The sequence below is a fragment of the Poromitra crassiceps genome, assembly GCF_964638095.1.
Source record: "Poromitra crassiceps genome assembly, chromosome: 23".
Taxonomy (NCBI): Eukaryota; Metazoa; Chordata; class Actinopteri; order Beryciformes; family Melamphaidae; genus Poromitra; species Poromitra crassiceps.
In genome coordinates this window covers 23038189-23065819 of record NC_139639.1, presented here as the reverse complement: position 1 = coordinate 23065819, position 27631 = coordinate 23038189, and the positions used below count along the sequence as shown (strand labels likewise).

Genomic DNA, 27631 nt, shown 5'->3' with positions numbered 1-27631 from the left:
ACAAGTTTGATCCCCACAGGAGACAATGTGTTTTCTGTCCTGTCAACGTGTCGGTGGGGGGGGGAGACATTGAACCACTACCCGCTCAGTCATTGTAACTTTGCATAGAAGCTTTCAGCTCAAGACCTACAGCATGCATTTAGATGTGTGGGTGACTGACTGTACAGTATGAGAGTTTTGTGGGAACTTCGGGGGAGGGGGAGTGAGCAGAGGCAGTAAGCAGGTTTTGGTGTGTTTTGCGGTGAGTGAGTCACTCGTCTGAGCAGGTGACACAAGTGATTAGGCTGGGAGAGTGTTGAGGCTTGACAGAGGCACAGGAAAACCACTTGAACTTGCCGTGAACTGCGAGCAGTGCGTACAATGTGCCACAGGTACAGGCTTACCCCCCGAAACTCGCAACTTCAAGGCTTAGCCTTGCACAAATCTGGGCTTTCTGGTGGCTCGGTTGGCTAAGGTGCAAACTATGTAGCTGTGACTATCATACACTACGTACCCCACCCCTCCTCCTCACTCACTTCCTCTCTCTCCCTCAGTGTTGTCCAATAAAGCAAAATCATCATAAAACAAAAACAAAGAAATCTAAAAATCTGGTTGAATCAAAGGTTGTAAATACAGGTTGAAACATTATAATGGCACTATCACAAGAACAGGGGAAAAGGAAAGAAGGAAAAAAAGACCCAAAATGTAACTCAGTGATGAGTACTATCAATAACAGACGTAACAAAAATACAACTATGTCGACAAGGCAAGTTACAAATGATACAACTGAAAGGCAGTGAAAGAACAAACTCTCCACTGGAGCAGAAATAACAGTTTCAACTACACTTTTAATTTGCAGCAAGAACTGTTGCATGTCGCTTTTCTGTATAGTCACATTAATTTGATGAGACAAAAACTACTGTGAGGAACATGCAGTATGAATGAATATAAAACGTAAACAGATACATAAGGTTTACATACTGAAGAAGATGTACCAATCACAGGCTACATTGGACAAACTTAAGGGTTACAACGGGTTGACCTCTTTTTCTCACAATGAAAAACATGTTAAAATACTTCCTCTATTCCTTGTGGAATACAACACAATGTCATCTAAAGAACATTTAACATGAAAGGCAACATTAGAATTTGAACCTGCATTGAGTAAGTGCATTGTGTGGTTACAATAAAATAGCATTCCATAACAAATCAATCATTGTACATGAACTTACTTGTTTAAGTAAAAGAACAAAACGATAGGCTTACAATTCTTCTTTACAGACACAAATCATTTTTGTGGCACGTAGAATTTGTTTGAGAGAAAAATAGACAATGAATCTATTTGTTATACAAAAAAAAACACATGAAACATACAATGTTGGAATTAACATTACACATACAATGTTGGCATCACACTTTTACTATGAGCATGTTTCAGATGGTTGGGAGACCAACCACTGTTTGCACCATGCCTCCAACATGTAACATAGAATATATTAACACTTGTAACACTTTCATGGTTCATTTTCACAGGCCTACACTGGCTCTCTCACCTTCTCTGATAAAATATGTCCCCCCCCCCCCCCACTCCCAATTTACACTATGGCACAGGTACATTTATATTTACAAGTATAAAACCTTTTTTCTCTTTCTTTTTTGGCTTGTTGTGTTCAGACAAAATGGGCCTCTCTGTGTTCCAGTTCTTGCAGCCGGCGAGGACGCAGTCTTTGGTAGACGGGTTTGGCCTCACTGGGGCTCAGGTCATCGGGGCTGCTGGGGGGCGGGGACTGGGGGGGCGACAGGGGGCTGGAGGTGGAGCCCTCGGGGTCAGTGGAGCTGTCTACCGAGTCCTGCTTCTGGAGCCTTGACTGTGGGGGGCTGCTGTGGGCGGGGGAGGTGCTGACCACATGGTCGGGGTTGGAGGAGGTGCTGCTGCTGGTGGTGGTGGTGATGGTGGTCACAGTAGTGGTCCAGTTCGGAAGCGTCCGGGCTCTGCTGCCTATGGAGACGGGTGGCTTGTAGAAGGTCCCGGGAGGGGGCTGCAGAGTCCTGGGGGCCCTGAGTGTAATGGGGAGGCTGCCAGGCTCACTGACTGAATTATCCGTGTCATTTTCCTTCTTGGAAGTCCAGACAGGTTTATCCGTGTCATTCTCCTTTTTGGAAGTCCAGACAGGTTTGAGTGACACTGTGTAGGGGTGGTTGGGGAATATGGTGCTAACACTACTAGCAGTGGGGGGCACGGAGGGAGTAGCAACTGGCCCAACGGTGGTTGTCGGTGCAACCGCCTTCACAGGCTGCACTCCGCCGGAGCTGGCCGGCGGCAGGTTGGCCACTATCATGGCCGTCCTGGGAGTGACGTCGTAGTGTTTGTACTTCCTGTCCCAGGTCCTCCGCTGCATGGTCTGCGTGTCGATGAAGGGCGTGATGTAGTAGGTGCTCACCCTGGATGAGCCAGCGGAACGGGGCTTCTCCGGCTCCACCACCTCCTGTATGGTGTCACCGGGGTTAGCGTTAGCAGCAGTGTTCCGGCTATTCCTCTCGCTGACCTGGGCGGGGGCGGGCAGACGCTCCAGGGGCATGCTGATGGGCCGAGACACCAGTCTGGAGCGCGGCGAGCGTAGCTGGACCTTTGGTGCCGTGGAGGTGGAGGTGGAGGTGGAGGGGAGGTGGGGGCTGGGCCGGCCAAACACCAGGGTGGACCTCTGGACATCACCGGCACCAGACGCCTGGATCCCGTTGAGTCTTTCCAAGGCAGACACCGCTCTGCTGTCCGTTCCTGGCTGCACCTCCTGCACCTCATCCAGGATATGAGAGGAGGGGATCACTGACGAGTGCCTTTTGTACACTTTGGCACTCTGTGGGGAAATGAGACCAGAATTGAGTTAAATTCTGAGCACAAAATAGCAATTAATAGTCAAACAAATAAGTTAACAAAAATGTTGTGGTGGTGGTGGTGGTGGGGGGGGGGGGGACGAATTGCTCATTCCTTGGAAATGGAAGATTAAATGGACTATTTAAACAATTCCAAACAGAAAGGATGGGTGACATAACACACCCTCTGTGTACCCCTGTAGTGCAAACCCGAACCAATGCGAGTCCATTCAAGAGTGTATAATGCTTTTCCAGTTCTTTAGCCCCCCCACACATCCCCCCACCCCCAACTCCCTCCTCACCTCTTTGATGTCCACCAGGGAGGTGGAGTGTCTGCTGAGCCTCTGCTCTTTCTCCTGGGGGGTGAGTCTGGGGGAGGCCTGGCCCGCCGTGGACAGGTCGGAGGGGGACAGAGGCGAGACGTCGAAGATCATGTGGAAGTGTCGCACCATCAGCTCCACCATCAGGGCCTGGTAGGGGTAGTCCACCAGGGAGGACAGCGACACCTCTGCGTCTGTCTGCCGCGGCTTCACCAGCGTGGGGCCGAAGATGATGCCCAGGTTGCTGGCAGTCATCTTGTTCTCCTCTGCCTGTTCAGTCACTCTGGGGGCAGAGATTGATTGTGGGTTTGATTTGGTTTGATTTGATCTTTTTTTATTTATATATATATATCAATCAAACATTTTAGCTGGGTTATGAGCAAGGAGAGACTCTGAAATAGAGTTAGATCGACATATCAGAGCCAATATTGCCTTACTGGACATACAGATATGGTTTTACTTAACCAGCTTCAGGAGTGACAGTCATGAAACGTGCCTTAAGGAACCCTTGACCAACCTAAGAATTTCATTAGCGTGTGTTTAAAAGAATAGTTTTAGTGTCCCATGATTTTTGGCATGAAAATGGTCAAATCTGAATACAGAATGTCAGCACAAAATACCCACTCATCAGCTTCAATCCAAAAATATTGCTATCAGTATCGGGTATAAACCAAACTATCAGCAGAATAGGAACTACTTTTATTGTGTCCGCACCACAGGAACTGGGAACGATCGTAGTTTGCGGATAAGAGTAGGTCCTCTCCCACCACAAGAGGAACCTTGACTGATGTTAAGTGTACAGTGATTGGTCGAACACATGAGCCAATGCAGCACTGGCAACCACCATTTTCAAAAACCTGTTATGTAAACAACAGTTCTTAAACCCCAAAGAAGAACAACAGCTCTTAATGGTACCATTAAAAAGGAAACAAAACACGGACAAATGGACTGACAGTGAAGTCCAGCGTTTATTGAGTCTAAATTCACGCGTCTCCTTTCCAACACTGTTATTCCCATCAAACCCACGACACACAACAAACACACAGCTCCATCTTGGTTGTTGTTATTGTATGTATTCTTCCAAGAGTCCAGAAAGGTAAGAAGTTTTCGGGGGAGCCCCCTAGTGGGCAGTTCCTCTCAGGGAGTCCCCGGGTTGGTCCAAAAGCACCGTATGAACCTTGTGTACTTTTTTCTACTTCCTCTGTGCTATGAGGAAGTGCAAATCTCTGTTTACTATAATGTGGAAGTTCATTTCTCAGTGTCTGTGTGCAGTGCAGAGAGCTGCTGACAGAAATCATCATGGACTTGGCTGTGGGTCTTTACCTGTGCAGGTGGGCTATGATGAAGCGCAGGGTCCTGTAGTGGGCTGGGGGCAGCTGGCGGAGCAGGTCTCGGATCTTGAAGATGACTCTGTTGAGCTGGATGCTGAGGCCGCCCTTCTCTCCTGTCTGGGCTGCCCGCGCTGCATCCTTCTCCTCCACGATCACTCTCTGGCACTCCTTGGCCAGGCCGATGAAGTCGTTGTAGTATCGGTACAGGATCAATGGCTCTGGTAACTGCACATGGAAGGGAATCAGTACATTTAGCATTGGGGGGGGGGGGGGATATCACTAACTCGCTCCCTGGTTTCCACAGTAGTTGACTGTGCATTGTGGGGATTATCAATAAGGCTGGAACGTATCTTTGATCACAAAGTTTGCTCAACTGAAACCACCTTTTATTTCTATAACGAAGAATTTAATTTGACTTGTGCGGCAGTATATACCACAATATCAAGCTTTTTTCATATGATCATAAAAAAACTATTGTCCAATTGTCAAAGACCCTCTCATTGTTGCTCAGTAAGTGATTGTGAGGCCCACCTGTCTCAGGTAGAGTTTGAGGACATTGCTGACATCATGAGGTGAGTGGTCAGACAGCTCAACCAGGTCCTTGCCATTTTCAAATGCCTGGCAGAGCTTCTCCACACGCGATTTGGCACCATTGACACGATAAATGCCCTAGGAGGGAAAAACATACACAGATAAGTACAGAATCAGGGGGAATAATCCAACGGCCGAATTGTTTACTGAATTTCTTTGTTTTTATCTATTATAAAAGAACAGTCTGAGATTGTGTGCTTAAACCATAAAATAACAAAAAATAAGGTATCTCTAAAACATGGTGTTTAAACATTCAATATTTATTTTCTTTTTCCTGATTCCCCCCCCATTTTCTTCCCAATTGTACTTGGCCAATTCTCTGTCCCGGTCGTTGCTCCACCCCCTCTGCCAAACTGGAAAGAGTAGTAGACTAGCACATGCTTTCTCTGATACATGTGCAGTTGCCAGCCACTTCTTTTCACCTGACAGCGAGGACTTTCACCGGCAGGACGTAGCCCATGGGAGGATCACGCTATTCCCCCCAGTTCCCCTCCCCCCCGAACAGGTGCCCCGACTGACCAGAGAAGGCACTATGCAATATTTGTACGTCTTGACACTTTGAGAAGTTTGAGTCCTAAAGACCCAATCAGCTCCACTGTACTGTATGCCTCCTGCAAACTGAGCTCACCTTCATGTTGAGGGCTCGGCTCTCGATCTCCGACGTACACTTCTTGATAATGAAGGGTACGCCGTCTGCGCTGTTCTTTGCCGCCTGGGCAAAGTCGATACCAAACAGGTGCAGTCTGCCCTGCAGCTTCTTATGGCCACACTGGATCGCCAGCGTCTCCAGACACTTCTTATGGCAGGCCAGGGAGCACTGGCCAGGGAGAGGAGAGAGAGAGAGACAGTCAATTAAACCCAAGTATCAAGTGGACGATCAACTGATTCACTGGCAAACTAGCAAACAGCCAAATGGCAGCATATTTTGTCTGTCTGCTAAATTAGCATTTTCTACTAAACACTTTTGCAGGAACTAAACTTGCAATGAGTCCATACTATTACACAAAATACTCTGGCTGCTATGAAATGAATCTAGCTGGTGCTTCCTGAATCCATTGACCAGTGTTGTTTTCACACCCTGCGAATCTGTGTGTAAACACAGGGCACCATGACAGTATACAGTTCCTGGAGCTAAAGAGTACATGTGCCGTACCTCCTCACACTCGGCTCCGTGGAAAACCACCAGGCTGTCACACTCCCTGCACTTCGACGGGGCTCGCAGCTTCCTCAGCTTGTGGGTCTGGGAGGCCTTGGACATCTGAGCGTTTCGGAAGGGACCGGGAGAGCTGGCCGTCTCTGTCACCATCTCTGCCAGACCTGAGGAATCAGACGGAGGAGCCAGTGATGAGGACACTCAGGTCAGTCCCAAGCTGAACCTCGGTCAGGGCTACGTCTTCCCTAGAGAAGTGACTATGCCAAGCCTTTGTCGTTGGCGCTACACTACGCAAATAGTGGCTTAAAATAGTTTTTGGTATTGTAGTATTTAGACAAAACATTTCCTGGTCATATAACTAGATCTACAGTAATTCACAGCTAATTCTAATGTAAAAAAGAAGAAGAAAAAAAATCGCTTCCTGCTCGTGTAACTAAACGCAGGCCTTAATTCAGTTTCAAATCACTTCCTGCTCGTGTAACTAAACGCAGGCATTAATTCACAAAGACCTTTTTAGAGAAGTGGGTCAAATGGACGAGCTGGAGCTCCTGAAGCTTCAAATAACAATGAGAAAATAAAAATAACACGTTTGCCAACTGGGTGAGGTCAGTGCAGATACAGGAACTTTACGCTGAAGCCATGCGCCAAAACTAACATCCCCCCTCCCCCCCTTCCCCCCAGCCCCGGCCCCATCTGTGCAGCTGTGCAGTGTAAAAACATCTGATGCAAGATAAATATATATACAATATAAAAACATATAAAAAGCGCTCCGTGTTGCAACGGTGCAAATGTGTGCAACTGTCTCTCACTATTTCTACCTCCCTCCCTCTACTTCCCTCCCACATAAATCAACACACACACACACACACACACATGCACACACACACACACATGCACACACACACACACACACACACACACACACACACACACACACCACACGCACGCACGCACGCACACACACCCCTTACTATTGTCTGAGCCCTTACCATTGTCTGAGGGTGATGGGGGCTCTCTCTCATCCAGGTCATCAGCAGAAGACATGGTGCCAGTGGAAGGAGTTCTGGGCAGCCGTCGTTTAAAATCACCTGTACAAATAAATCAAAATCAGAAATTTTCCTTGGTGACATTTAGTTCAGAGTTGTATTGTCAAATTTACAGGATTAGTTGGTATGAGGACAACAGACCCTCAAGGGATGGTGCAATACATAAAACGGTAGACTATATGTGACTGTACTGTGATGTTCAGTACTGTATATCGTTGTACGGCTCAACATTCAGTATGGTTTCAGTTGTAGAGGGAAGTTTGCTGAGTGACTATGAGTGCATGAGGCAAGTGTACAATGGGGAAGTTTTACTGAAAAGAAATACAATATGAGCATTTTCTTCCTTGTTTGTTTTGTCCTCCTTTAGCAATCCAAGTCAGTCTTGATCAGCTATCTTTTTCTTTTTAATCTTTTAAGGTGAGATGATTATAGGGGTTTATTTATCTCACCTGCATCACAATTTTCTTTCCTTTTTGTCATTTCTCTGTGCAAATACACTCGGGACATAATTGTCAAAGATGAAAAATGTGGATGGTTGTAAAGTTCTCCTACCTGGGCTGGCGGTGGGGGAGTCCATGGACCTGGACTCGCTGCTGCCTCCAGCGCTCTCCGAGTCGCTGCACATCCCTCCCTGGCTCCCCTGACTCCCTGAGGCCCAGGCTCGCAGCGGGACCTGCCCTCTCAGCGCTGAAGGAGACATACAGACCGCCGCTCACACACAAGCAGAATAACACTAATATGACACAGCTAACAATTCTGTTATATTCTCAGCAACAGTTTCGGTTATTTTCAGAGCAGACTTTCCAGACCTATGATTCGTAAGCAACGGGCAGCTGAAACTGTTTTGGTTTGAGACCTGAGAAATTTCCCATGAGTCAGTACAGAGGGCAAGTCCCCGAGTCCCAGGCAGGCAGATTGATCTTGTGCAGAGATCTGCCTCCCACCCTGAGCTGTTCAACCTACTCTTACTACTACTTTACTGATCACTCGGAGTTCCTAGCACCTAGTTTCCAAAAGTTCAAATAAATTAAAGATTGTCCAGTCTGTAAAAGTGACATTAGACACTGAAGTTAGTTGCTGTTATTCAGAAAAGTGTCAAAATTGGTTTACATTTTATGTTATCTCTCATTTTCTAAGAGTAGGTGTCAATCTTCTCAATAACGGCAACTATCTTCTATAGAGCAGTGGTTCTCAAACTGTTTCATGTCAGACCCATAAACTCACACAAATTAGACCACGGACCCCCATTTGATAAGATTTTGTCCCCAATCAGCCTAACGACCCCAACACCAGGCTCCTGCAAGACAGGGCCAGGAGAGTGCGAGGGTCATCACACTTTTTGCAGGAAGTGTACGAAACCCATGACCAAAATAGTCATACATTCTGTCATTGTGTTACTTATGGTTGGGATTCTCGTGGAAATAAATTATTACCCTTTTTGCTGGGGATCCCCTGGAACCCCCTTAAGGACCCCCACTTTGCTCTAGTCCAGAGTAGGCTAGTGTTTAGTGCCAGTGAATAAGGCTAACTTTGTGTGACATGCAATCATGACTTGGGTTCATAACCTGAACTGAAATGTAATGGATGTTTTGGCATGCGCGTGTGCACCTGGGATGTCTGTGCTGCTGTTGGAGCGCCGCTCCCCGATCCTGGCAGGCCGGGAGTGTCCGGGGCTGTCCACCTCGTCTCCACTCAGCACGTCACCCGAGGTGATGGACGCCTGGGACAGGTTGCCATGGGAGGAGTGGGTGCTGTCCACCGACCTTTTGTTGAACACAAACCTGGGCAAATAAAGAAAAGATTGAATGCGTTTTGATCGAGGGGGCAGCTTCGCTTGGTCGCATCGAGGCCAATGCGGAAGTACCACAAACTGCAGTTCCTCGAATGGCCACTTGAGGCTGGCTCCAAAAGAGTAATTCCCCATTCACCCCCATGTTAAAATGCCCAACTTTACAGCAGTAATAAACATGTTTACAGCGTGGTTAAAAAGACGGTTTTGTCTCTATTGCTAATTTACATTTTATAAGAACTGGGGGTGAATTTTTCGCCCGTTTTGAGTAAAATAGAGGATAAAAAAAGACTATGTTTTGGGACAACTCTGGGACAGACGGACAATATTTCAGGGGTTCCGGTGTTGGACGGATATGTCCGCGCCAAGACTTCCTCTTCCGTTTACAGTCCGATTGACATGAGAACGGAGTTGGAGCTGATCGATTGTAGGTCTTTTACTGTAGGTCCAGACGGCATTTCGGCTAATAATAATATACAGCTGCATATCAGAATCAGAATCACTTTTATTGCCACAATATGGGAGATTACATACGAGGAATTAGTAAGTATGCAGCGTAGCGGTCATATCAATATTCAGAGATAATAAAAAGAAGATATTTAAAAGACAAAATCACAACATTGCAAGTGCAGTCCAATATATATGCAATGTATACATGAATAGGAGTGTTAAATAGGCATTAAATAGGAATGTACAGTCCAAGCAGTGCACGATGTAGTGAACAAGAGTAATCTAATGAGTAAAAAGTTAAGGTAAGAGAAGCAGCTATAATACTTAATGCAATGAGTATAGTCCAGGTGCTGTTACTGTAAAGTGACGTACTGAAGTGATACTCTGTTTGCAAACAGTCACCCCAACCCACCTTGCATTTTCAACTACTTAAAGATGGAGGAGTTATGAGGAACTGGCAAATGTATTCTTGTAGTATTTCGGAGCGTGCTTTATTAACTCTAATATAGCAGACGTTTCTGTTGGAGCTCTGCTATAATTAGCTAGCTTACTCATTCTATTGTGAAAATGTGACTTCTGTATTTCTGCACACTACATCCTACCTTAAGCTGTGCTAGAGACCTCTTAACGTTGTTGCAACTCCTTGGTTGCCGGCAGAGGTCGATAAAAGTAAGAAATCACTTAGTGCCCTTTTAATGTAAATGTAAAAGAACCTAAACTAAAAGCAACCCAACAGACTAGTGCACATAAAAAAAACACTTCTGTGCCTTAATAATGATGGCATGACTAACTTGGCTCAACCACTAATTACAATTACATTCATAACAACGCACACCAGTGTTCCATCAGTATGAATACTCGTGATTCATACAGTACTAAACTTGTTGAACTACAGTGACATCATCAATCATCTTACCATTGTGAGAGAAAAAAACAATTACACGTCCACCAAATGCCAAGAAAGTGATTATCAGACAATGCATTTCTGAGGCCGCATGTAGCCATGTACTACTGACACTACTGTGTGGAGTGTGTGCATGTAGCCATGTACTACTGACACTACTGTGTGGAGTGTGTGCGTGTAGCCATGTACTACTGACACTACTGTGTGGAGTGTGTGTGTGTGTAGCCATGTACTACTGACACTACTGTGTGGAGTGTGTGCATGTAGCCATGTACTACTGACACTACTGTGTGGAGTGTGTGCGTGTAGCCATGTACTACTGACACTACTGTGTGGAGTGTGTGTGTGTGTAGCCATGTACTACTGACACTACTGTGTGGAGTGTGTGCATGTAGCCATGTACTACTGACACTACTGTGTGGAGTGTGTGCGTGTGTGTGCGGGGAGCAGTGTTGGGCAAGTTACTTTCAAAATGTAATATATTACATATTACTAGTTACTTTCATTTGAAAGTAATAAGTTACTTTAAAATATTACCTTCTGTGTAGAGTAACTCGTTACTTATTACACTACTTTTGCATTACTTTTACCAAAACAACAGCAGTAGCAGAATGACATCCCCTCCCCGGAACCATCCTGAAAAATAATTTCAACCATCTTGAAGTCAGTGTAAACAATCCAAAATTCTAAATGTTATAATTTTCCTTTGTTATTGTCATCTATATAGTGGTTATTTGCATGAAAACGCACAGTTTGATTACGAAATGATTGTATCTTTTTTAAATATGTCCTTTGATTTAATAAAATGTAACTCAATTTGTAACTTGAGTTACTTGACAAAGTAACTGGTCTAATATTACTGAAATCCTATAAGTAATAAGTTATATTACTGAGTTACTGCTAAAAGTAATATATTACAGTAATAAGTTACTTTTGTAATGAGTTACCCCCAACACTGGCGGGGAGCTGATATCTGACACTGTTTTGATAGTGCAAGTGGAGTCTTAGGGGCAGCTCTAAACCAGAGCCAGAATCTCACGCTCGCAATCTCCCCCTGCTGCACTCAGCCTGCGCCACAGATACTTCCTGAGGAAGGGAAGCAAATTCAACACGCATTCTCTCTCTCTCTCCTTTACGCTCTCTGTCTCTGTCTCTCTCCCTCTCTCTCTCTCCTTTACGCTCTCCGTCTCTGTCTCTCTCCCTCTCTTCCTCCCACTCTCTGACTCATGGTTACCCTTGTTGAAAGAAGAACGAGGCACAACTGTAAAACCGAGGGCCGAAAATGTCTAAAGGACAGCAGCCACTTAAAGCCATTTTGAAATATTGAAACAGTGTAAAACTGAATCTGAATACTGAAACTTGAAAAACCTGAAATGACATCATGACTACTAGACAAAGGCAAATACATGACCTCACCTGTGAGTACACACAGGTGAGGTCATGTATTTGTTTTTGTCTAGTCGACTTTACTCACTGCCAGACTCAGGCGCCAGGCACAACAATGTTTTGGGAATAGGGAATTTTTCAACCTACTACAATATTGCCTAATCCCTGCCTCTGTCTACTCAATAACGACCATCTTCATCTCTTAACTTAAATCAGCGTTGCTGGTAGGACTTACAGCAGCGAAAAAGACAATACTGACACTGTGGTACAACAGCACGACTCAACAGAGCCAACCCTACTACTGTGCAGGCATGGCCAAATATAGCTGCAGCCATGAGGGGTTACCTCAAAAGCTTCCCCATCTCCCACACTCCCCTTATAACCAGTAATATATCTCCCACACTCCCCTTATAACCAGTAATATATCTCCCACACTCCCCTTATAACCAGTAATATATCTCCCACACTCTCCTTATAACCAGTAATATATCTCCCACACTCTCCTTATAACCAGTAATATATCTCCCACACTCCCCTTATAACCAGTAATATATCTCCCACACTCCCCTTATAACCAGTAATATATCTCCCACACTCCCCTTATAACCAGTAATATATCTCCCACACTCCCCTTATAACCAGTAATATATCTCCCACACTCCCCTTATAACCAGTAATATATCTCCCACCAGGGGTGGACTGGGATTATAATTCAGGCTGGGCATTCGATACCAAGCAGGCCAGGCTGATAAGCGCCGATGCGCGGGCCGACGCGCGTGCCGGCGTCCGAAGGGCGGCGGCGAAAAATTTGGGCCATTTGAAGCCCAATTTGGGTCGTTTGAAGCCCAATTTGGGCCGTTTGAAGCCCAATTTGGGCCGTTTGAAGCCAGATTTGGGCCGTTTGAAGCCCAATTTGGGCCGTTTGAAGCCAGATTTGGGCCGTTTGAAGCCAGATTTGGGCAGTTTGAAGCCCAATTTGGGCCGAGTCCAATTCTACAATGAGATGCACCCACTTTAACCCTGAATAAAGTAATAAAACCACTAGTAAACCAGTAGGCGGCGCCTGGCCTGCTGTTCAGTGAGTGGCCTGACTGGGGGCACAAAAAAAAAAAAAAAAAAAAATTGCATGCCAGGCCAGGCCAGGCCAGGCCACCGGGCATTTGCCCGACGTGCCCGATTATGCAGTCCGCGCCTGTCTCCCACACTCGCCTTATAACCAGTAATATATCTCCCACACTCTCCTTATAACCAGTAATATGACTCCCACACTCTCCTTATAACCAGTAATATGACTCCCACACTCCCCTTATAACCAATTGTTAATCACAAAATAAATGACCTCACCTGTTAGGTGTTAGGTATATTATGGTTGGGTGTGCAACAATATGAGTAGTCAATACATTGTTTGAACTACTTTTCAGCGTGTGAAATGGCAATCATTGCCATTTCACACGCTGAAGAAGGGCTGCTGCCCGAAACGTCAGTGTGTCAATTAAAAAGTATTCAACTTGGAGTGCTGTCCTTCTCCTTTCTTCATGGTTTGCCTCTTCAGGATCCAGCACCCAGTTGTTATAATATTCAAGAGTTGAACGCGTTTTATTTGGCTTTTCTTTGAACTACAGTAAACCAGCAATGCTGCAGGACTGTACCAAGCAACTTTTATAAGCTGATTGCTGGAAATAGTTTGCACAAAGCTGAACAGCTGAAGTTTGACTTCAGGGTGGTTAATTTCCTGTGTTGCAGAGTTTAATAAAAGCAAACTTCTCATTCAATGCATTGTTGTTGTTTTTTTGCCAATATCATTTCCAGTCCAGCACAAATAAAAGTGTGTGTTGTTTCCAGATTGACTGTATGAGTCCACAGATGTGGGTACCTGGCATTGTCGGAGGAGATGGAGTCAGAGTGCAGGCGCTCTTTGGGCAGCTCTCTGGGCAGGTTGCGGACAAACTCTCCATAACAGTCACCCGGCTCGTACAGCTTGGCGCTCTCACTCAGGGCCTGGTAATGAGCAGGGAGGGACACCGTCTGGGCCTGCTGCATCTGGAACCAGTTCACTGTCACCTGGAGGATGGAAGAATGCAATATATCTGAATGAATGAGTGAGTGAGTGAGTGAATGAATGAATTAATTAATTTAGCGAGCGAGCGAGTGGGATAAAAAGACAAGACGTACAGAAAGGCAGACAAACAGTCTGCATCGTTATGGACTTTCCATGCTAATGACTGATAGTATTCCTAGGTTCAGTCCAGTTTCAAGTTCATGACACTAACATAGATAGAGGTCTAAGGGTTTGATTCTCACTAGGGACACCCATGCTAAAAACATAGGCATGCACTTTCTAATACTGTGTGTGGAAGGGTATTGTTTGTGTTTGGTAAAATGCAAAACTTGTATTGTAATACACTGCATAATATTGTTGACATTTGCATAGTGAAAAACTACTAAAAAAAAGAAGAAGCTACAAATCTGACTGTAATCTAACCCAATCCCTCTAACTCTCCTCTCTCAGTTAATAAATGAGCCAACTCGCCCACTCACAGCTTTGAATGTGAGGTCACACTGGAAGACGGCCTCTCTGATCTGTGTGAGGATGGTGCTCTTGGCGTTGGCCAGGTCCATCCTCCTGACGCCTGCGTCAGCCATACAGCTCCTGTACTGCTCCTTGGCCTCCTCCGCCTGCCAAAGCAAAGGGTAGACAGAAGAGTGTGAGGATGTGGAAAAAACACTATCATTTCTAAGTGTGCAGGAATTCGTCTGGGCCACACTGGTGCAAATAACTCAAGTCTCAAAGAAGCATACACACATCCATATTATTTTGCAGGTGCTGGGCAGGAAAGATTTATACAAAAAAAGAAGAGAAGACAAGTGCCTTTGCGTTCAAAACATGGCGGGGCCGAAACCCTAGGCTCACCCGCTGCGTGGGCTCGCCGCACGCAGCTTGCACGCTGCACGGCCTCGGCTGCTGCGTGGCCTCGCCTGCTCTATTGGCGTGCTCAGCGCACAATTGCCTCAACTTCACATCACTGATGACATCACTGTCACTGATGATGTCACAATGCCTATGACATCATCAGTGCCTATGACATCATCAGTGATGTCATAAGATGGTTTTTGTCCATAATGATCGCTGATGATGTCTTAGACATCAGTGGGAGACAAATTTAAACAGAGAGACAGACAGCAGACAGATATTGCCCACTTGCTCACTTTTAGGATAGAGGTACACAAAAAGCAGGGGAAAGGAAAATCGGCTCTGCCCTCCCTACCTTGTGCAGGGCCTCTTCCTCCAGCCTCCTCTTCTTCTCCAGCTGTTTGTTCCCGGTGTTGGACTGCTCCTCCTGGGAGCGGCTGGTGGCCGATCGGGCTTTCTGGTACTCCTCTCTGCGCTGAGCCTTCACCGCTCGCGCCTTACGCACGCTCGCATCCGCCTCTTGCTGCCAAAACCACAGAGACGAGCCACATACAGTCATGTGATCAAAGTGTGACGCACAGTAGGTCATGTGATCAAAGTGGGACGTACAGTAGGTGTGCTGAAAGCTCTCACAAACCTAAACACTTGTGTCTTTGTGGGTCTTATATTTTAAGAGATTACTGCTAGTATCATTAGCAAGGTAGCTGTAGCTCACAGATACCCAGATGGCCTGTGTATCTATACAGGGATTCTTACACACCATTTTCTTTTGCTCCCTCTGCCACTGCTCCTTGATATCTTTCCTCAGCTTGTCCAGTTCATTCTTGCGGGCCAGTAGAGGCTAAGACAGAGAGGGGAGACCGAAAATAACACTGAGGCACCCAATTTCAAACCAGGGTTCAAAAGGCGTTTCAAAAATGCTTTGAACATTCTCAGTGTCCAATGCTAGCTTCCCTTCTTACCTGTATGAATTTATTGGTTTGGAGAGCCATTGTAGTCTGAATGAACAGCTGGCTGTATTCAATGTCATTCTTGAATGTGGAGACGTACATATCACTGAATGGCATGTAGTCCTTTGACAAATGGAAGAAAGAAATTAAGATGTACATTTTATTTTTCCATAAACATTTGCGTTTTTATAGACATGAGTTGGGACTTCTATACTAATTACACCGTATTAGTGTTGTTAATAGTTTTACAAAAAAAGACCTCTGAGTTACCTGTTGACTTGCCAATGTCCTTGCAGACTCTGCCATTTTTGCATAGCTTTTAGCATACTCAATATCTGAAAGAGAAATACATAAGAATAAATAATATTTATATGTATATAGTCACAGTCATCTGGATATTTGCACATTTCGTGAGAGGTATATATATTTAATTGAATGGCTTAATGCTGATTCGTGGAAATGACATCCAATTAATCAGCAGACAGTTGTCTTTTTGAATGAGATCTGAATGACAGCCCACAGATATAGTAAAGGAGTGAAGTCCTCACCCCTGATTGACCAGTGTGAATTTCCTTCTTTGTGACCACATTGCCATGACAAAAGTGCACGATTATTCTGGCACTTCCGAACTCTAACCTCAACTTAAAACATTCCACCGGCCCATAATGAGCCAGCGGTTGATTTTCAAAACATCTCTTCAGCCCCGGATTGGATATTATTTACAGAGAACTCTTTTTCTGTTGTTTCAAACTCCTTGGAGCACAAGATGGCTGGTTTGACAACATGCAGACTTCAAAGTTGTCAAATCGCAGAAAAGTATATAAACTTGACATCCAAATACTTTCGCCCCTAGTACTCCAAGCTAAGCATCATATGCAAATCCTACTTGAGACAGGTCTGTCTTTGGTAAGGTCAACAATACTCTGTCCATGCTCTTAATGCCTCACCCATAGCTAGTCGTTTCTCCATCCAGGCCAGCAGGTCTTTGGTGTACTTGGACCAGGCCTTGGCGTAGAGCAGTGCAGACTCCACCCCGCTGTCGTTCTTCAGCAGGGACAGATCTACTTCCTCCTCCCGCGACAGCGCCACCTCTGGGCCTGGGGAGGCACAGGAGGCAAAGATCTCAAAACATAGCAGGTAAATCTCAGAAAATACATGATGACAATCACCAAATCATCCCTGTGTTTGCCCCGATCTGTCTCTCAGACTCTCAGTCTTAATGTGTGCAGAAGTTAAATAAGAGAGAGGGAAGGAGAGAGAGAGAGGGAAGGAGAGAGAGAGAGGGAAGGAGAGAGAGAGGGAAGGAGAGAGTGAGAGGGAAGGAGAGAGAGAGAGGGAAGGAGAGAGAGAGAGGGAAGGAGAGAGAGAGAGGGAAGGAGAGAGAGAGGGAAGGAGAGAGAGAGAGGGAAGGAGAGAGAGAGAGGGAAGGAGAGAGAGAGGGAAGGAGAGAGAGAGAGGGAAGGAGAGAGAGAGGGAAGGAGAGAGAGAGAGGGAAGGAGAGAGAGAGAGGGAAGGAGAGAGAGAGGGAAGGAGAGAGAGAGAGGGAAGGAGAGAGAGAGAGGGAAGGGGAACGTCTAGGAGGATACGAAAGTGCCAGTTACTATTTAAACCTCGGTTTTGTGGAGGAATGGGTTCTGAAACATCCTGTTATGAGGAAGTGCGCTCTAAAGTCAAGCCCGTGATTAATGTATAGGCGACGCCGACGGCTATAGCCCTCTGAATGCACGTCAATATCATAAAACCCTCACACACCTCTCCCAGCTGCCTGCCATGTGATTTTCAACACGAAGCCCATGTGTTTCCCATCGCACACGGAACTACTCCTAAACAGGCAAGGAATGTGAGATATGTGGATGGAGAAGAGGGGAAAAGAGCAGCGCGTATGAAAAAAGCAGCAGAAATAACAGGGGTGGAAGCAGAGGCGTAGGGCGGGTCTACCTCAGGCATTCAAGAGGCCAAAGCCTAAATCACTTAGCGCGCTCACAAGCTGACAGACACTCTGGCCGAGGGCTACAAAGCAGCCCGTTAAATGCTTTGTAAAGCAGCCATTAGTAAGCATTATATTTCACGACGGATGTGTTTTACACCCGCGTTGCTGAGAGGTAAGTGACTAAATGTGGACAACACTGACTTACCCACAAGGTCACTTTTCTCCGACGCATATCCCCCGGGATCCACAGAGAGATTATCGAAAGACTGTGGAAAAAAAGACATGATATGTATTTCAGCACAGATTTGAAGGAGGGGATAATAGACACACACTCAAGAGTTAAGACATCAGAAGCAGCTTGGTGCATTATATAGATCTTGTTTTCAACACCCCGCTAAATAGAGAAAGCAAGTCTTTGAGGGTTGTTTTTAAGTAGAGGCTTGGTCAAATTGCCCCTCCAAATGCACCCCTTTGAACCCTGTCATGTCTGAAAGCAACGCTTTGAAGAGAAATAGGCTGCCTCAAAGCTGGGAGATGGAAGAAGATGGTGTCTCACCCTGCTTCTCCTGGTCTGGGGGGTCCCCAACCCTGAGCCGCTGTCCACATCTCCCATAAGGAAGTCAGAAACTCTGAGGGGCACAACCAAACAATCTCACAGATGAAACTCTGAAGTGGAGTCTTCTTTACATTGATGAAAAAGACTAACAGCAAAACAATTGAAAACATTATTCAGCTCATTTAAGTCTGCCAATAGACTACGATCTATTGTCCCAACTCCCAAATCAACCCACCCCTTCCCCTGCTTGTTGAACAAAACAAGTCATAAAAAACAGTGGTGTTGAAAAAGTAAAGAAGCATTGTACTCACACATTGCCAAATGTGAACGCCAAAGTGTCAATGGATGTGTATATCTCGGCGAATATAGCCTTTTTGTTTTCTGGGTTGACTTCCTTGAAGTTGACGCCTGTGGAGAGCGATAAACCACATAAGAATACCCACCAAAATACAATCGCATTCACAGCCAACATTCGTATATTCAACGAATGACTCAAGTATTTAGACAACTAGAGACGTATCCACGGCTGCACAATGATGTGCAACAACCTGTGTAAATTAACACACTGACAATGAATCAAATGCAAACAGACTTCTGCACTGTTGTTGTCATTTTGAATGTGGCATAGAGCATCATGTGTGTGTTTCTCCACACACAGAAGAGAGACCACAGTGTAAGTAAGTGCTGGGCTATTTTGAGGAGTGGTTTATCCTCTACATGGGTAAGTTGCTTCAAATAAGTGGAGACATGATCCTGAATAAACAAGCAGAAATCCTGCCTGTGCAATTACACAAGCCAAGACAAAAACAAAAGCAACTTACAAACCACTACTGTCAATATAAAAGAGCAGGTGTAGTCTAAAGCAATGGTACAGTTTTCATGTCTTTCTTCTAAACGGAAAATGGCTTCTGGGCGATCTTCAAGGACAAGAGTATTCAGAGAGCGTTCAAAAACATCTCCCCCCGCGTTGATCCCATGTCTTATTATTCCATAGGTAATCCTCCATCTTGGTTGTGCACAGACAAAGTTATCATCTGTGCCCTCTAAGATCCTTTGATAATAAGATGCCTGCGCAGTTTAGATTTGTGAGGCTGTCGAGGGTTGTCGGCGCATCATCGAGAAGTGAACGTGCGTGCCGTGCACACGACTTTCTTTCGCCAGGAAACTGTTGACTTAGCGAGGAGACATTTGCAGAGCGCAATCAGAGAAGACACAGGCAAGTGAAATCCGACTTTGCTGAGTGCTTCCTGTCTGTCCGCAACAGGAAACACTCACACAGCTTGAGCTCTGCGACGAGTTAAAAACTTTCAACCGCCACAACCACCGCAATACTTACCCTTTTCTCACCCGTCACCTGTCGACCCCGGCCCGAACCTCAACACCCTGACTCAGGTGCTGAGTGAAATGCTCTTAATAAAAATCAGCAGGGTTTCAGATTTGCTTTTCTAGCTAAAACTTCATCTTGGCGCGTCCATTTTCGCTTCATGCAACAAAAAGCAGAAGGAAAAGACATCCATGTCCTCCGTGGTTGGACGGGTGTAAATTCCCAGGCCTTCTAGAAGCAACAAAAAGATGGCATCCCGGGATGGGGGAAGGCACCCCCACGTTCCAGGGGGACCCCAAGAGGAGAGCGAAAGAGAGGGGAGACGGTGGTGCGAGCCTCCCTGCTGCACACCTCCCTGGCCCTGAATGCTAGCACACTACTCGGAGGCCCCTTGCGCAAGAGCGCTGACTTCTTCCTCAGGACATCCTGTGGGTCTCATAACAATGATTCCAGAGCGCTGCCCCCTAGCCGCCATTGAAATGGGAACGGCATCATTCAAGCACAGGGTCCATTGTTTTCTCACGGTTAGCCTTAACTGGGACAATTAGCACGTGGAAAAATGCCTTTAGTGAGTTAAAGTGTGCCTGACAAATGTGGCTGTCATTCTGTCTTGACACGACCGCATGGCTTGTACTGTATATGACAGCTACCGTTTCAGTAGTTGGGGAATCTCATCAGTCCCACTCATCATGTAAATAAAAACTGTTTTAAATTACATGGAGAAAATAGTGTATATTATCCTTTGGTGTTTTTCTTAGATCTATCAGAGGAACCAGGACAAGGTAGAATAAAGACAGAAAAATCTCTTTGATGTACACATACAGAGAGATTGATTGCAATAAATAAAAACTTTCTTGACAGACAGCAGTGTAAAAAGAAAGAGAAAGGGGGCGGGGGGGGGGGGGGGTGCAAGGAAAGAATTTGAGCTAGTTTAGTTGACACTTTTATTGCACACTGCCCTGGAGTTCTGTAGGAGGGGAGCATGACCAGGAAAGGAACTTGGTCTGAGTCTGGTTTTTGAGCCAATGAGAGAGTCTGTGCAAAGATCATATCTGTGATGACTGAGTATGACAAAGACAAAGTATGGAAGATGCGACAACAATAGTTTTGTCTGCAAAGAATGAAGCCTTGTGCCTCGGACCGTTCAGTGAAGTTGAACATGCCTTTATTGTGCTTGTTTTTCATGACACTTTCAGGCTCATAGTGAAGTGTCTACTACAGTGTCAAAACAGGTTGTACCGTCACGTGTTTGGGGAAGGTGGGGCGAGGAGAACATTTTTCCCCCTGTAATTTCTGGCAATCTTCCAAGGGCCCCAGGTGTCGTGACCGACCATCAAAGCTCGGACTACCAGGAACACGAGAGACGAGGAAACACACTCTGCAGACACTGAGGCGCACAAGGCCTGCTATCATTCAAACCTTTGAGTCCTCATCTCGGGGGGGTTTCACTGATTCATCCCTCTTTCACCCTCTCCTTTCCAGCCCTCCTCTGGATCTTTGATTCTGTCAGTATTGAGTTACGGTCCAGCCGGGGAGAGGGCGCTGAGGTAAGCCACCCCCTAGTGGAGAGGGAAACTTTTGTTTCCTGAACACACAAATACATCACTGTGCTGAATGATACAATTCTTGTATCCTCAAAAATGCTTTTTTCATTCATTTAGGAAATTACATGGCTAAGTATTTCCAGGTACTTAAATGTGTATCACAGGTTTTAAATGGGTTTCATGGGCCCTGGGCTATTGAAACTTGCCTATATAATGACCCCTTCAGCTCAGGCGAAAACGTGCTTCATCCATCACTGTCAATGACGTGGCAGTCCCACTCCCCGCGATGCCAGCAGTTCCTTCAGGGTGATCTAACGCTCCATCTATTTCCTTTCCTTTTTGCATTCTAGGCATTGTTACTGCACCTCTCACGGGGCCGAGAGACGAGGGAAATGCATTGTTAAGCAGATAGGCCAGGTGAGCTGTCAGACAGACAGACACACACACCTCAGCGACAGAGGGAGGAGAGAGCGGAGCTACGTGGACAACATGCTTGGCCGTCGAGCACGTTGCCAAGAGGCCTCCTCCTCGGTCGCTGCGATATGGAATGCAAATGACAGCCCTGTAGCCTCCACTCCAGAGATTCCTGTCTGCAAGCCAAGTGAAGAATTACCCTCGCAGTGAATCACATTTTTAGCAGCTGAACTAGTGAGTTGAGATTCCTCGTGTTTGTATTCACTCGGGAGACGGGCGAAGGTTCTGCTGGTGGAGGAATAATCCTTCTTCTCACACTGAGTGCTTTTAGAAACAACACTGTGAGCCAGCTCTAATCCACCACACGTCAATCAAACAAGACAGAGAGATGTTCCTCACAACGGTCTGAAGACGACTCGATGCTGCTGCATTGAAACTTCATGTCAAAATATATGAACATCATCTGTGCGCCTGTGTGTGTGTGTGTGTGTGTGTGTGCGTGTGTGTGTGTGTGTGTGTGTGTGTGTGTGTGTGTGTGTGTGTGTGTGTGTTAAAGGAACCGTTCACCCCAAAATGATCTACTCAGTCACCCCCATCCCGGTGGAAGGACGGGTGAAGTTTTTTAGTCCACCAAACATTCGTGGAGTTTTCCAGGGAAACAGAGTTACAGCATTGTCTTAAACAATTGAAGTGAATGGTGACTACTAGCTTTCAAACGTAAATAAAAGTAAATAAATAATAACTCGAGAAAAAAGCATAAAATGCCTCCATACTGCTCGTCTGGTGTAATCCAAGTTGACTTGAAAATATGTAATTTACACCCTGTTTTTAGCTGGAATCTTCACTGTAGCCATGAGCTGAAAGTCGCTTTTTCACTTTCACTTTCAGCTCACTAAAACAGGATGCAACTTTTCAAGTGAACTTGGCATCTCGGGGCTTCTGGAGACTTGGATTACACCAGACAAGGAGTATGGATGCATTTTATGTTTTTTCTTTTTACCACGGCGCTGGGCTAGAGGGCCCGCCGGGGTCATAAGATGGAAAGGTCAGGACCGTCACTCAGTCAGTCAGTCAGTCAGTCAGTCAGTCATGGAGGTTTAGTGAGTTTAGTGGTTAAAGGGCTATAGCTATGATAGGAAGGTGGTAGAGAGTCAGGATTTGAGGGGATTGGAGGGGTGGGTAGGAATAGTGGTTAGGGGGATATGGGTGGTGTTGGGGGGAGGTAAAAGTGGTGCCATGCTCTAATAGGTTTGGGCTTGTTAATGCTTGAAAGTTGCTCACCATCCACGTCAGCTGTTTAGGAGAATGCTGTAACTCTGTTTCCCTGGAAATGTCCAGAATGATTTGTGGACTAAGCAAAACTTCATCCGACAATTTTGAGTGAGCTGTTCCTTTAAGCGTGTGTGAGCGTAAGTGTGCGTGCTTATGTGCACCTTTGTATGCTAGTGAGTTACTACTACTGTACTGACCTTTGACCTTGGCAATGACGGTGCCAGCGGCTCCCAGGATGTCCACAGAGTTGAGGGTCTGGTGTTTGCCGATGACAGCCTTGAGGACACGGAGCAGCTCCCCCAGACGCTCCTGCACCACCTGCTGGAGACCGTCCTGGATCTCTGGAGAGGCACAAAGACAGAGAAGGCATAGCAGGTCAAACGGAGAGAAGACATAGCAGGTCAAACGGAGAGAAGACATAGATAGGTCAGGCAGGTGACATCAAATCAGCTCTCACAATGGCCCCTTATTAAGGCTGTTTTATGGTTGTAAGACAAGTAGTCTCTCAAGCCAGTCTATCTGTTCCACAATCTTCAAATGCTCCAGAGACAGTCTGTACTTCATGCAGGGGAAACGGTCAAAACGGAAAGGGAAACTCCAGTGAAAATAATAGACTCTGATTGGACTAATGGGCAGATGTCCCACCTTTAAGACAAACATTTAGATAAAAAAAGACAAAAGTATGTGTCGTCCGAGCCGAGGTCAGAGTCAGACCGTGTCTTGGACCTGTGGAAACTTGTAAGGTTGCAGACAACGTCATTGACTTCTCTTACATTTTCACTGGCTGACCAAGCGGTCTATCTACTAGCTAGCCAGCGACTCGCATCGGGCGAGTGGGATAAAAGTAGTAAGTAGAAGTCGTTAAAATAGTAGGTAATGATGGCTTTGAGGAGAAACTGGCAGAAAGGGTGAGGAAATATCGTCATGCCCAGCTGCTGGAACTGGGCCTTGTAGCCAAGGAGGGATTTTAAAGATGGACACACACAAAAGAACTGGGGGAAACTGCTGCAGCTTTTGCTGTGGATGGCAGCAAAACAGATGTCATTAAGCTTAGTATGTTAATTTAATTTCTGTCATTCATTTTTCAACTTGATTAGCTAGTTAGCTACCATACCATAGCTCAAGTGTGTGTACTGTGTGTGTGTGTGTGTGTGTGTGTGTGTGTGTGTGTGTGTGTGTACTGTGTGTGTGTGTGTGTGTGTGTGTGTGTGTGTGTGTGTGTGTGTGTGTGTGTGTGTGTGTGTGTGTGTGTGTACTGTGTGTGTGTTTGAGACAGCTTGTGCAGACCGTGAGAAATACAATTATTTCGTGTCTCATAATTCTCATGTCAAATCCTCTCTGCCCTACAGAAAGGACAGTGTTTTTCCCCCTCTCTGTCGTGTGCTGCATACCAAAGTCAGAGCACAGGACTTGTACTATATACATGACTATGTAAGGTCATACGTTAGAAATAGCATGCTATGTACATGCATATGCATGTGTGTTTGAATAATGCATCACTTTAACATGTTCCATTTATCCATTGTGTCCTAACAAGGTAAGAGATAGGGTTTGAAACTGCAAGTTGAGTATGTGGGATGAACTATGATGATGTGTTTTGATCTCAGTGTATAAAACTCAGACTTTCTAAGTGTCCGTTGTCACTTGTCTGAAAACTGACCCGTGCACATGTAGAACAGAGAACTTCACACATGTAGAACAGAGAACTTCACACATGTAGAACAGAGAACTTCACACATGTAGAACAGAGAACTTCACACATGTAGAACAGAGAACTTCACACCAGACTTTTGAACCTTTGCTCATTCATTACAAACAAGGGTGAAACCTTGTTTTTAAGTGGTGCAGCTGCTTCGTCCGTCATGGACGAGATGTGAGCACGGGATTTGAGCACGGGATTTGAGCACGGGATTTGAGCACGGGATTTGAGCAGTGCGCCGAGATGTACAGAGGAGGGGATGTAGCCTAGCCCCTCCCCCCCTTTTTTCCCTCCTTTTACAGTCTCTTCCTCCACAGTAAAATTGTATTTAAAAATGTCCTCTTCCTCTGACAAATCAAACGTATCATATCCAGCAGCCATCTCTCACAAGCCACAAACCAGCCAGGAGTGTCAAACTGGTTACCATGGAGATGACGTGTCAAACTGGTTACCGTGGAGATGACAGTTGGCAGCGGGATTGTGTCACAGACGTCCCCAGATATGTCGTTTGAGGATAAATGCCTGAGTGTCGTCGTCCGACACTTTTCATAAGACACCTGTCGACACTTGTCTTATAAAACCGCCTTTACGGTACAGAACAGGAAATGAATCAAGAGCTTGACAAGAATAACAAAAGCTCCATTAAGTGTGGAACTCGACCATACTGTACGCTGTTCACAGTCATGCCTTTACAATGAGCTGACAGTCAAAGTCACCGCTGTGACGCCACACATTCTGACACACAGGTCACCAAATGTCAAGATATGCATTCTTCTACTCTTTGACTTACTTGACCTAATGCTTTGTCATTTTCTATCTGTGACACTATATGCGATCATCTGTAGTCTAATCCAGACAACTCCCTTCAGGGCTAATGTCTAGGAAATATTTCCTGCTTCTATGGGAGGGTAGGTTTTAAATGGAAGCTAAGATCCCATCTGCACTCACAAACACCAGTAAACACACACTGATGCTTGTGACACCACACTGACACCACTTTGACTTCTCTTTCTGTGTTTTTAATAGTGCAGAGTGTTATACAGATCAATTGATTTCTGGGCAATAGGCCAGCTACATGACTAGCTGACCAAACTTTTTTTTTTTTTTTCTTGTTTTTATACTGCTTTTTACTCTGTTTTTCTGTGATTGTCCTTTATTTGCATTGCATTTTACTATTTCTTATCATTTTACTACTGCATTTGACTTTGTTTGCAGTTTATAATTGCTAGTAATGTAATGTGTTTGGACCCCAGGAAGACTAGCGGGCGTCTCGGCGGCAGCTAATGGGGATCCTCCTTTTAAATAAACAAATAAACAAACAAATAAATTAAGATTCTACTGTTCTATTCTTTTCTTTTCTTTTGTGATCAGCTGTTTATTGATTTTCACATAGAGTTCCCATATTTGACATTTAACGTTTCCTTATTCTATTCTATTCTATTCTGTAAGAAGCGGATGAAAAGTGGAAGACATACAGGCTGTTGTGGTTGAGAGACACTGAACGACCTATTTGCTGCAGCGTGAAACCAACTATGATGCAGCCGTTCTGTAGAAGCAGAGGCTGACACTGAGCATGCCCAGAAAGACACGTCCTGTAGAAGCAGAGGCTGACACTGAGCACGCCCAGAAAGACATGTCCTGTAGAAGCAGAGGCTGACACTGAGCACGCCCAGAAAGACACGTTCTGTAGAAGCAGAGGCTGACACTGAGCATGCCCAGAAAGACACGTCCTGTAGAAGCAGAGGCTGACACTGAGCATGCCCAGAAAGACATGTCCTGTAGAAGCAGAGGCTGACACTGAGCACGCCCAGAAAGACATGTCCTGTAGAAGCAGAGGCTGACACTGAGCACGCCCAGAAAGACACGTCCTGTAGAAGCAGAGGCTGACACTGAGCATGCCCAGAAAGACATGTCCTGTAGAAGCAGAGGCTGACACTGAGCACGCCCAGAAAGACATGTTCTGTAGAAGCAGGGGCTGACACTGAGCATGCCCAGAAAGACATGTTCTGTAGAAGCAGAGGCTGACACTGAGCATGCCCAGAAAGACACGTTCTGTAGAAGCAGAGGCTGACACTGAGCATGCCCAGAAAGACACGTTCTGTAGAAGCAGAGGCTGACACTGAGCATGCCCAGAAAGACACGTTCTGTAGAAACAGAGGCTGACACTGAGCATGCCCAGAAAGACACGTTCTGTAGAAACAGAGGCTGACACTGAGCATGCCCAGAAAGACACGTTCTGTAGAAACAGAGGCTGACACTGAGCATGCCCAGAAAGACACGTCCTGTAGAAGCAGAGGCTGACACTGAGCACGCCCAGAAAGACACGTTCTGTAGAAGCAGAGGCTGACACTGAGCATGCCCAGAAAGACACGTCCTGTAGAAGCAGAGGCTGACACTGAGCACGCCCAGAAAGACACGTTCTGTAGAAGCAGAGGCTGACACTGAGCACGCCCAGAAAGACACGTCCTGTAGAAGAAGAGGCTGACACTGAGCACGCCCAGAAAGACATGTCCTGTAGAAGCAGAGGCTGACACTGAGCATGCCCAGAAAGACACGTTCTGTAGAAGCAGAGGCTGACACTGAGCATGCCCAGAAAGACACGTTCTGTAGAAGCAGAGGCTGACACTGAGCACGCCCAGAAAGACACGTCCTGTAGAAGAAGAGGCTGACACTGAGCACGCCCAGAAAGACATGTCCTGTAGAAGCAGAGGCTGACACTGAGCATGCCCAGAAAGACACGTTCTGTAGAAGCAGAGGCTGACACTGAGCATGCCCAGAAAGACACGTTCTGTAGAAGCAGAGGCTGACACTGAGCATGCCCAGAAAGACATGTTCTGTAGAAGCAGAGGCTGACACTGAGCATGCCCAGAAAGACACGTCCTGTAGAAGCAGAGGCTGACACTGAGCACGCCCAGAAAGACATGTCCTGTAGAAGCAGAGGCTGACACTGAGCATGCCCAGAAAGACACGTTCTGTAGAAGCAGAGGCTGACACTGAGCATGCCCAGAAAGACACGTCCTGTAGAAGCAGAGGCTGACACTGAGCACGCCCAGAAAGACACGTCCTGTAGAAGCAGAGGCTGACACTGAGCACGCCCAGAAAGACATGTCCTGTAGAAGCAGAGGCTGACACTGAGCACGCCCAGAAAGACACGTCCTGTAGAAGCAGAGGCTGACACTGAGCACGCCCAGAAAGACACGACAGCTTTAGG

General features: G+C 45.9%; 1 protein-coding gene across 2 annotated transcripts in view; it reads right to left on the bottom strand.

The window, feature by feature from the left end:
* Nucleotides 1–825: 825 nt before the first annotated feature.
* LOC310796627 (rho GTPase-activating protein 29-like) overlaps nucleotides 826–27631 on the bottom strand; it is a 45535-nt gene continuing 18729 nt past the window's right edge. The window contains exons 3-22 of one of the 2 annotated variants that reach the window (XM_083658848.1): nucleotides 22919–23062; nucleotides 18479–18575; nucleotides 18168–18240; nucleotides 17817–17877; nucleotides 16629–16778; nucleotides 15952–16016; nucleotides 15694–15804; nucleotides 15492–15572; nucleotides 15087–15254; nucleotides 14359–14496; nucleotides 13694–13881; nucleotides 8900–9072; nucleotides 7844–7978; nucleotides 7235–7333; nucleotides 6246–6409; nucleotides 5721–5909; nucleotides 5033–5170; nucleotides 4494–4726; nucleotides 3153–3453; nucleotides 826–2834 (exon numbers count right to left, since the gene is read on the bottom strand). In XM_083658848.1, the coding sequence (XP_083514974.1) occupies nucleotides 1650–2834; nucleotides 3153–3453; nucleotides 4494–4726; nucleotides 5033–5170; nucleotides 5721–5909; nucleotides 6246–6409; nucleotides 7235–7333; nucleotides 7844–7978; nucleotides 8900–9072; nucleotides 13694–13881; nucleotides 14359–14496; nucleotides 15087–15254; nucleotides 15492–15572; nucleotides 15694–15804; nucleotides 15952–16016; nucleotides 16629–16778; nucleotides 17817–17877; nucleotides 18168–18240; nucleotides 18479–18575; nucleotides 22919–23062 (3893 nt within the window). In that variant the 3' untranslated portion in view covers nucleotides 826–1649. Of the gene's footprint in view, nucleotides 2835–3152; nucleotides 3454–4493; nucleotides 4727–5032; nucleotides 5171–5720; nucleotides 5910–6245; nucleotides 6410–7234; nucleotides 7334–7843; nucleotides 7979–8899; nucleotides 9073–13693; nucleotides 13882–14358; nucleotides 14497–15086; nucleotides 15255–15491; nucleotides 15573–15693; nucleotides 15805–15951; nucleotides 16017–16628; nucleotides 16779–17816; nucleotides 17878–18167; nucleotides 18241–18478; nucleotides 18576–19503; nucleotides 19835–22918; nucleotides 23063–27631 lie in introns of those variants that run through there. The other variant, XM_083658849.1, reaches the window with a different exon arrangement.